Source organism: Carassius gibelio, chromosome B16 (assembly GCF_023724105.1).
Source record: "Carassius gibelio isolate Cgi1373 ecotype wild population from Czech Republic chromosome B16, carGib1.2-hapl.c, whole genome shotgun sequence".
NCBI lineage: Eukaryota > Metazoa > Chordata > Actinopteri > Cypriniformes > Cyprinidae > Carassius > Carassius gibelio.
The window spans coordinates 30,691,753-30,702,629 of NC_068411.1; the positions used below are offsets into that span (position 1 = coordinate 30,691,753).

The 10,877-nt window shown below is 33.6% G+C and overlaps 1 protein-coding gene across 1 annotated transcript; it reads left to right on the forward strand.

Moving 5' to 3' along the window:
* The first annotated feature begins 1,321 nt into the window (after positions 1 to 1,321).
* On the forward strand, positions 1,322 to 10,476 carry smpd5 (sphingomyelin phosphodiesterase 5). The gene is made up of 8 exons (XM_052578559.1): positions 1,322 to 1,506; positions 4,654 to 5,692; positions 5,780 to 5,855; positions 6,760 to 6,900; positions 6,995 to 7,084; positions 8,295 to 8,358; positions 8,432 to 8,591; positions 9,957 to 10,476. The coding sequence occupies exons 2-8, from the start codon at positions 4,721 to 4,723 to the stop codon at positions 10,053 to 10,055; spliced, it is 1,602 nt and encodes a 533-aa protein (XP_052434519.1). The 5' UTR covers positions 1,322 to 1,506; positions 4,654 to 4,720; the 3' UTR covers positions 10,056 to 10,476.
* Positions 10,477 to 10,877: the final 401 nt, after the last annotated feature.

Genomic DNA, 10,877 nt, shown 5'->3' on the forward strand with positions numbered 1-10,877 from the left:
TTGCCAAAACACGAGTAACAGGGCAAGGCAATGATGCATTGATCAAAAAACGTGACACTAAGGAAACGTTTCTTATATTTGAGTTTCATGAGGTTTATTGTTTTTCACAATCCACTCCAACTCAAAAAAACGTAACTTTTATTTTATTTTTAACCATGCATGTGCACAGATCACATTTGTCTACAACTTATTTCAAGCATCTCTTCAGCACAATTTAAACCCTAATTATGCACACAATTTAAACTGCAAAATGATCTGAATTTGAACTTTTCTTCTGTGTCCTGGCGGTTAATCTGGCAACAAAATTACAAAAACTTAAATAACTTAAATTATTGCATGAACCATTAATTCAGTGTTGCATGCTGGCAATTGTAAAATAAAAGTTATATTGTAATAATAAAAATAAAACCCTATATGAAAAATGTAGGGGTTTTATAAACAAATAAATTAATAAATAAAACCAAAAAATTACATTTAATTATTAAATTAACAAAACTGTAACTAAAATAAAGAATGAAAATATAAATATAAATAAATGTTTAAATATTTAAAAGAATCTACCAAATATTTTAAAAAAATCTGCCATTTATTTAGCATTGCAAGCCAGCAACAGGAAAATTAGACAGTATTGTTGTGTTGACTTTAAAGATGAAGTGTGTGATTTTATGGATCTTAAAATGCTTTTTTTCTCTCAGTTAAAACAAATAAATAAAATATAGGTTTTTTTAATTATTTATAATATGATAGTTGTAAGTCTTAAAAAAAATAATAATGATAATACACACACACACACACACACACACACATATATACATATATATATATTCAAGCTATTTAGGTTTTAAGTCTATAAACTTTAAATCTTTATAGACTTAACAGATATTTGTTGACTCCTTTCATTACAACTGTAAAAATAATACAGAAAAAATGTAAATTGGTAAAAATTGCTCGGACATGTCCATGTATTTATGAATTCAGTAATACCAACAACTTGTATATAAATAAGTATAAATATAAGTATATAAGTATATAAATATTAACATCATTTTTGTAGATATATTGCTAAGGCACTTTGAACATTTAAGTATTGTTGATTAATATTTATACAATATGTAATAAAAATAATAATAATAAACAAGTCAATACGTTTTTTTTTTTTTTTTTTTTTTAATAATAGACAAATTATTAAGTGTATTTGTAATGCTTTAGCAAAAGAGTAGCTCGTTTTATCCGGCTTCACAGCACAGGGACCTCTTGGGCCCCAAACCTCCAGGAAGTAAAGTCAGTTTTTTTTCCTGCGGAGGCGCGCACATGCAGGCGCGGGGATGTGTTCGGGCACGCGCATGACCCATTATACCGTACGCGCGCGCGTCAAAACCGCTGGAGGCACAGGAGCTGCAGGAGAGCCACGTAAACCGCGTTCGGTGAATCAGAAAGCTGTCCGGTGAACGAACGGACCGTGATGAGCTGCAACATCAGCACGCGTTCACGACAAACCCCGCTCAGGTGAGTGACAGACACACAGACAGGTAAACTCTGACCGTTGACACGTGATCACACGCGAAAATCAGTCGCGAGTGAATAATAATCGTAATCTGAGCAATAGGCGCAGATGGCCGAAGACGTCACCAGCACGCGCGTGGAGTGCGTGTTGATTTCACTATTGATCCGTGTATCGATTACTTCATTAAATGCTCTCGATCGATAAATCTATTCGTATTAATCCAGTCAGTGTGCGGACGGTTTAACTACCGCTGTAAACCTCCAATCTCTAGAGTCTTCAGTACTGGACATCAGGGTCATTGATGAAGGGAAATGAACTGAGATGAGATCCTCTGGTGGATCTCTGTTGGATGACGTCATCACGTCCTGTAGTTCTGGGCGTGGCTGTTATGTGTGAGTTCAGAGAGCCCTGTGAGTGAGATTAGACAGACAGAAGAGTCTAGCTAATGAAGAAACACTATTTTGGGGCTTCATGTTCCTGTATTTACAGAATATATTTGTGTGTGTGTACATGTATAGACATAGATTTCTCTCTATTCATATATTTTTTTCAAATATATATTTAAATGTTTTTATTAAAAATAAATATATATTTACTAGTGTTGATTGTAGGCTTTTCCACCTACATTTGCATTTAGACTAACTAGGCTACTATAAAATTGGAAATGCATTTTTTTTCTTACCAATACATTGTGAAATATATTTTATATGTGAAGGTTTACACCACATATGTTTTCAGTAATTGCACACAACACATATAAAATGTGTATATTTTGGCCAAAAAAAATACAAATCTATAAAAAAATATAAAACATATGTGACCCTGGGTCACAAAACCAGTCATAATTTAAATTTCAATTGAGATTTATGCATCATCTGAAGCTGAATAAATCATCTCTCCAGTGATGTGTGGTTTGTTCGGAGGACAATATTTGTCTGAGATACAACTATTTGAAAATCTGGAATCTGAGGGAGCAAAAAAAATCTAAATATTGATAAAATCATCTATAAAGTTGTTCAAATGAAGTTTTTAGCAATGCATATTACTAATCAAACATTAAGTTTTGATATATTTACGGTAGGAAATTTACAAAATATCTTCATGGAACATGATCTTTACTTAATATCCTAATGATTTTTGGTATAAAAGAAAAACTGATAGTTTTGACCCATAAAATTTATTGTTGTCTATTTCTACAAATATACCCCAGAGACTTCATTCAAACTGATTTTGTTCTCCAGGGTCAAATATACATATATGTTAATTAAGATTGCCATAATGTTCATGCATTTGATTCCTAGGGAATGTCTGTATTGAGAAAATGCCTCCCTTTAATACAGTGCTAGTCATTTGCATAAAAGCATCAGCTAAATGCATAAATTTAAATGTAAAATTTATGGCCGACATTTTGTAATTCATAATTTTGCGTATTATAAGGCTAGAACATAAAAAAATAAAATGTATGCATGGAGTAATCCTTTATATTAAGATCAATACAGTGCATTTAGAAAATAGGTAGTTTTATTACAAGAATATGTAATGCAATAAACGTGACCGCAGCAGCTCTGTGATGAGTTTTGTTGAATGTGAAGATGAAAACCTCCAGTTTAGAAGAGAAACTGGTTTAATGGACATCAGTGGATGCATGGAAATCCATCTCAACCAAAGTAAAGGTTAAGAAAACATGTTTCTCCTGTTCAGCAGCCTGCGACGTCTCTGTGTTTGTCAAAGCCATTCACTGAATAATAGCATTGAAATGAACTGAAAGGAGCAGCTCACTGTCACCAACTGACTTTAGCTGCACCCAGAGGTAGATCAAGACTGTTTTACACACTTTTACTGTCACTTTAGTGTTTAAAGGGGATGAATAAGAGCTTCTTTTTCTACAGCTTCTGTTAAGACAGACTATAGTCATTCAGTTGTTCAGATTAGTTTTCATTTCAGATCTTATAAATAATATAAATCATTTTGTATTTTATGTTTTTGCACTTTTATTCATATCTTCTATTTGTCTCTACTTTAATATTTTAATTTTAGGTTTAGTTATTTCAACACATCAAGTTAAACTAAAGAAAAATGAGAAATCCCCTTGACAACTAGATAGCTTTTATTTTAAGTAACAAAAAGGTTTTTACAGTTTTAAGTTTAGTTAATGATAATAACCGCCTTTTATGCAACTCACTGACTACCGTATTTTTCTGACTATAAGTCGCACCTGAGTATAAGTCGCATCAGTCCAAAAATACGTCATGACGAGGAAAAAAACATAAAAGTCACATTGGACTATAAGTCGCATTTATTTAGAGCCAAGAGAAAACATTACCGTCTCCAGCCGCCAGAGGGCGCTCTATGTCTTCAGTGTAGACTACAGGAGAACTGAGCAGCATAGAGCGCCCTCTGGTGGCTGGAGACTGTAATGTTTTCTCTCGGTTCATGTCAAATTAATTTTTATAAATAAGTTGCACCTGCAGGACCAGCCAAACTATGAAAAAAAGTGCGACTTATAGTCCGGAAAATACGGTAGTTAAAATATAGTCTTTTACTTAACATTTTAAAACGTTTTTTTAATTGTAGTTTTAATTAATGTAAATTTATTTTTAATTTATTAAATATTTTTTTTACTTGTTTTAGTCATTTTAGTTATTCACGGAAAACTAAAATAAAAAGAGAAAATGTTTACTCTGCAACAAAGCGATTTTACGTAATTAATTGTATTGTGTTTATGTATTTATTTTCAAGTAAATTAATAACACAGTAATTTATTATTATTATTTTAAAACGACTCTCTCTATATTTTTTGACAGTTGTTTTATTTATTTTATATTTAGTTGTAGTAAAATTATTTTTTTTGTAGAATTCTTGTTCCGATTTTTTTACATCTCCTCAAACACGAGAAGCACTTATGAACCTCTTGTCCCTAAAAAAACCCCACATTTAAGTCATAAAAATGTCATGTTGTCAGAATAATAATGTTTTATTCCAAACTCACTTATCATTGCATTGTAAATATACTTTATTATAATGAAAATTATAATAAGTAGAACGTGGATAAACCATATGTGTGTCCCTGCTTCACAAAACCAGTTTTAAGTCTCTGGGGTATATTTTTATCTTTCCTAACAAGTTTCCCTCGTGTTTGTGTTTTCCAGAGTTCCCGCGCTTGTGTGGAGGATCTGAGATGTGAAGGTGTCCGTCACTGGCGTGCGGCGCTGAGGCATGTCTTTGAGAGCGTCTCCTTTCCCCAATTTCTTCCTGGAAGGCCTCCATGCCGTAGGATGGGGTCTGATCTTCCCTTGTTTCTGGTTCCTGGACCGTCTCCTCGCCGTCTGCATCTCCACCAGTCTGGAGCGCATGTGGCGGCGCGAGATGGAGTGCTACCTCCACCCGCTCCAGGTCGTCTTCGGCTCCGTCCTCTTCTTCGTCCTGTTCGTGATCTCCACGCCGTTCGCGCTGCTGGGGTTCGTGCTGTGGGCGCCGCTGCAGGCCGTACGCCGGCCGTTCGCGTATCACCGTCAAGAGCAGATCATTCCTATGGAGGACCGGAATGCTAGATGGGAAGAGACGGGGAAAGTCAGCTTTGGGTTTGTGACGGGAAACCTGTGTCTGCTTCCCGACGGCGTTGCACGCTTCAACAACCTCGGGCACACACAAAAACGCGCGGCGTACATCGGGAAAAGCATCGTCCAAGGCGTCACCCGCCCTCACATCCGTATTTTCGTCGATTCTCCCAGCAGCTGCGGCGTTGTTACGCCCTCCAACAGTTTCATCCCACAACCGCCGCCATCCTCGTACGGATCCATCGACGTTTTCGCGACCAATCAGACGGAAGATGTTCCCGAAGCCGACGGCATTCCCAACCCGCACAAGCATCCGCCTCGGCCCGCCGACGTCCCGGTGGAAGTGTCCGCTCTGTTCCCGTCCTCCGTGGACGTCGTGTGTCTCCAGGAGGTGTTCGATAAGCGAGCTGCTATGAAGCTCACGCGAGCGCTAGCTCCGCTCTACGGACACGTGCTCTACGACGTCGGCGTCTACGCCTGCCACCCGGCTGGAGCGTGCTCGTCTTTTAAGTTTTTTAACAGCGGTTTGTTCCTCGCTAGTCGCTTTCCCGTGATGGAGGCCGAGTACCGCTGCTTTCCCAACGGACGAGGAGAAGACGCTCTAGCTGCTAAAGGACTGCTCACTGTAAAGGTACGATATCCGATTTAAAGGGACAGTTCATCAAAAATGTATAAAGGTTCGGAAACTAACAAAGTAAAAATGTAATTTTCTCACTAGGTGGAAATTGGGTTGCAGAAAGGTGAAAAGAGAATGGTGGGGTATATTAACTGCACTCACCTGCACGCTCCTGAAGGCAAGTGATGCATTTACAGAAATAGTTCACTTGGAGAGTTAAAATACTGTTTATTTATTCACTTTGATGTCATTTTAAACCTGTTATTTATTCTGTAAAGGATTATTTTCATGGATTAAATCTTTTAGAAGGTTTTGTTAATTGAAATAAAGCTGAAAAAATGTGTGTGTGTATATATATATATATTATATATATATTAGAAGGGAAAAACAAATTTCTAATTTTAATTTTTAAGGTTCTCAGATGTCAGGCATATCGTATTTTTTTTTAATATAATTAATTTGTACATATTTAATCTTTTTTCCCCCCATTTTTTTTAATTATTTAAAATATTTAATTTAAATGTTTATTCACTATTTAATTCATTTAATTTAATTTGTATTAATTATTTAATTTAATTTTAATTATTTACATTTATTTAAATTTTATTTATTTAATAAATTGTATTTAATTATATAATTAATTTAAATTAATTTTATTTTAATTTTAATTAATAATTAAATATTATTTAATTAATAACTATTTTATCATCCGCTCACAACGTCCACGTCTGCTACATACAAAAAGGACAAAGCAACATTAAAGTGTCATAAAAGCATCACAACAATAATCCAAATGACTTGCATTTATATTCTACTCTTTGTACTGTATTGTACTTTATATATGATTATTCTGAAGTCAAATGATAGCAAGAAATAAAATCACAACATGAGGATGAATGGATAATTAACAGAATATTGATTTTTGGATAATGCAATGTGTAATGCATTCTAATCCAATGCAACTAAATTGTCTAGAATCTCAGTGGTCAATAAGAATTGGTTTTCGAATACTTGAGTTGTATTGTTTTATATATACAGTAATTGCATTTATTTATGCATGCATGCACGTGTTTGCTGCTCAGGGGAAGGAGCCGTTCGCTTCGAGCAGCTGAACATGGTGACCAAATGGATCAATGAGTTCCAGGCAGTGACCAGACGAGAAGATGAGATGGTGATGTTTGATGTGCTCTGTGGAGACTTTAACTTTGACAACTGCTCTCCTGGTACACACACGCACGCACACACACACACACTCACACACACACAGTGTTTATGCAGACGTTGAGGAAGGATGTTCAGGTGTCTGTGTGTTTTCAGACGACAGGTTGGAGCAAAGCCACAGTGTGTTTGAGGAGTACACGGATCCCTGCAGAGCCGCAGCCGGCCGAGAGAAGCCCTGGGTCATCGGTAACACACTCAATTACTGCCCACTCACATTCATGCACAGTTCCTGGAAAGAAAATCTGTGTTTCTGAGTGGAAAGTTTCAGTTTCTGTTCCTCAGCTACATGGTTGAATAAAACTTATGGTGTTTTTTTCCCCATTATTTATTTATATTTTGGTTCGATATGACTGAAATGATGTTGTTTTATTATTATTTATATTTTTACTATTATTTTTGCTTTTAGTTTAAAAATGTGGGTTGAATGCAGGCAGTGTTGTAGTAAACTAAAGCTGAAACTAAAATTAAAACCATTTAAAGAAACCTATTACTTTAAAAAAAAAATATTGACTTAAAAAAAAAAAATATATATATATATATATATATATATATATAATTATTTTTTCAGTTACATTTTTTTCCAATTAATAATTTTCCAATTAATTTTAATTTAGTTTAACTTGATATACTTGAAATAACTAAAACTAAAAATGAAATAAATACAAAAAAAATAATAAAAAAAATAAAACGACATATAATATTAATAAAGAGGTATTTAATAAAAAAGGAAATACTAAAATTGACAAAAACGCACAACATAATGTTAACTATAATTAAAATAACAGAAAATTGTTAATGCAACCGATTAAAAATATTAATAAAAACACTAGTATTTCAATAATAATAAGATTATACTGCTGGTCTGCTGTTACTATTAGGATATTGTTGTTTTTAATTTTTAATGACTTTCTTTTTTTCCCCAATTTTAAAATGTAGGTAGGCTATTACTGATTTTAAAATTTTTATTTACTTGATGCAGTGTTACAGATTTTTTTTTAATCCATTGTTACATTTTAAAAATTTAAAAATATTTGAAATTGCTGTTTTCGTTTTTATTTATTTTTAAAAATCAATATAAAAATGTAGTTTGGGTATTAGGATGTTGTGTTGTTTTTTTATTCACTATTTATTGTATGTAATTGTAAATTGTTGACAAGTGTAATTACATATATATTTAAATAAATAAATAAATAAAAAAAAATATATATATATATATATATATATATATATATATATATATATATATATATATATAATATTATTATTTTTATTTATTTATTTATTTATTTATTTATTTATTTATTTATTTATTTATTTATTTATTTATTTATTTATTTTAATTAAATTCCAAATGTAAATAGTTGACCAGCAAAGCTTGTGTTGGTGTTGTTTGTAGGAACCCTGTTGGAGCAGCCCACGCTGTACGATGAGAACATGAGGAACCCCGACAGCCTGCAGCGGTGAGACACCTGGGATGTTCTTTCATAAGGTTATGTGTGTTGTGATCTGATGGGTGTCTGATGGTCTCTGCAGGACTCTGGAGACTGAGGAGCTGCGTAAGGACTATATTTCTCCTCCGGTGGCGGTCGAAGGTGTTCCTCTGGTCTATCCTGAGCCTGATGAGCCCTGGACGGGACGCCGGCTGGATTACCTCCTGTATCGAGAGAGCTCAGTCTCCAGCAACGGCAAAACTGTGCGCTTCCTTTCTATGCTTCAATACTCAATACAAGTACACTTGCCACAGAACATCTCAAATGGCAAGAAAAAATCTAGATCGATATATATATATATACCGTATTTTCCGGACTATAAGTTGCACTTTTTTTCATAGTTTGGCTGGTCCTGCGACTTCTAGTCAGGTGCGACTTATTTATAAAAATTAATTTAACATGAACAGAGAGAAAACATTACCGTCTAGAGCCAGGAGAGGGCGCTCTATGCTGCTCAGGTCTCCTGTAGTCTACACTGAAGACATAGAGCGCCCTCTGGCGGCTGGAGACGGTAATGTTTTCTCTTGGCTCTAAATAAATGCGACTTATGTTTTTTTCCTCATCATGACCTATTTTTGGACTGATGCGACTTATAGTCCGAAAAATATGGTATATAACTGTAAAATAAATAATACATTTTATAAATAAAATAAAAGTATACTGACCCCAAACTTTTGAACTCTAGTGTATATAGTTAGAAAATATTCATAATTTAAATAAACGCTCTTCTTTTTAACTTCTTATGCATGAAAGAATCCTGAAAAAGAGTATCAGATGTTAAAAAAAAAAAAAAAAACATTGAAGCAATATCAAGTTTCAGCTCTGATAATAAATCATCATATTTTCATGATTTCTGAAGATCATGTGTGACACTGAAGACTGGAGGAATGATGCTGAAAATACAGCGGAGCATCACAGAAATAAATTATATTTTACAATGTATATTAAAAAAGAAACACATTATTTGACATCAATATTACACAATATAATTTTTTTTTACCTGTATTTTTAATCAAATAAATGCAGCCTTGATGAGCTCATTATATAAAAAACATAAAAATTTTGACGGATAATATATATATATATATATATATATATATATATATATATATATATATATATATATATATATATAGTTACTTGTAATAAAATAAATGTTAATGAACTGAAATCAAATATTTCGAAAAATTCTACTTATTTTATTTCAGCTAGTTTCCAATGCAACTTTTTTTATGTACTAAAATAAAATTAATAAAAATATGTATGTATATACATTTAAAAACAACAGAAACATATGAACACGACATCAGAAAATCTGAAATAAATTAGCTATATTTCATTGAGCTTCCCTGTTTGCAACATATATTTAGCATGAATATCTGAATATATTTGGGCCACATTTTAGTAGATTTTTCATTTTGTTGTTGGTGCCATGAAGTATTGTTCCTGTGGCTCAGTGGTAGAGCACTGCATGTCATGGGTTTAATTCCCAGGGGGAAGAAAGTCTATAGCCTGAATGTCACTTTAGATGAAAGCTGTAAATATCTGAAGTGTGTGCTGTGTTTCAGGAGCTGGAGGAGATGACGTACGTGACACAGCTGGCTGGACTCACAGATCACGTTCCTCTGGCCTTCAGACTCTCCGTCTCTCTGGACACACCGCACTAAAACAGAGAGGTGCTTGCTTATTAGTGGACCAGACTGATGATGACACTTAAAAATATCCAGCAGAACGAAACAAAGTGCTTCAGAACAATACTTCACCTAAGAATGAACATTTATAGCTATTATCCATTCACACTTGTATGGGTTAAGGATGACGGGATCAAGTTTAGGGATCAGTAGCAGAAGACGCCTTTCATTTGAAGAGCTTGAGATGTGGAGAAACACCAAATATGACTATGAATAGCGATATAATCAAAGCAATAGTTCTGGCACTCGTTCCTATGCATCTGTACAGTGCCAGAGTTGATCTAAGATTAGATATTACAAACACAAAGGGAAAATACCGTTTTGTTTTTTCTTCTTCATGACAACACAGAAATGATTTTGGAAATATATTTTAATAAAAGGGTAGTTTTTATAATAACACATGTTCCTTTTGTTTTGTGAAGTCTTTATTGCTGTATTTTCTGATCATGTTAAGCATTTTGTCTTTCTTGTAACGTGACACAATGCACTATACCTGATGGCAAAGAGGTTTATTCACTTTATTTTCTGGTCAAACATCATAATAATAAATGTAGATTCATTTTATTTAGGTTTTTAATCAAAATGTGTACCTTGAGAAATGCAATTAAAGTCCATTTAGGTAAGTGTCTTGGCAAAAAAAAAAAACATTTATTCAGATTTAATCCTATGGTATTTTTTATATGTTACTTTTTAATAGTATTTATCAATACACTGTATTACAAAAATTTGAGAACTCGCAAAGCTGACCCTCATGATTGGTTTTGTGCTCCTGGGGACACATTTTAACTTTCTACACCT

Coding starts and splice junctions, on each gene's coding strand:
- smpd5 (XM_052578559.1), top strand. CDS start 4,721: ATGTCTTTGAGAGCGTCTCCTTTCCCCAATTTCTTCCTGGAAGGCCTC. Junction 5,693..5,779: donor AAGGACTGCTCACTGTAAAG/GTACGATATCCG, acceptor TTTTCTCACTAG/GTGGAAATTGGGTTGCAGAA. Junction 5,856..6,759: donor TCACCTGCACGCTCCTGAAG/GCAAGTGATGCA, acceptor TTTGCTGCTCAG/GGGAAGGAGCCGTTCGCTTC.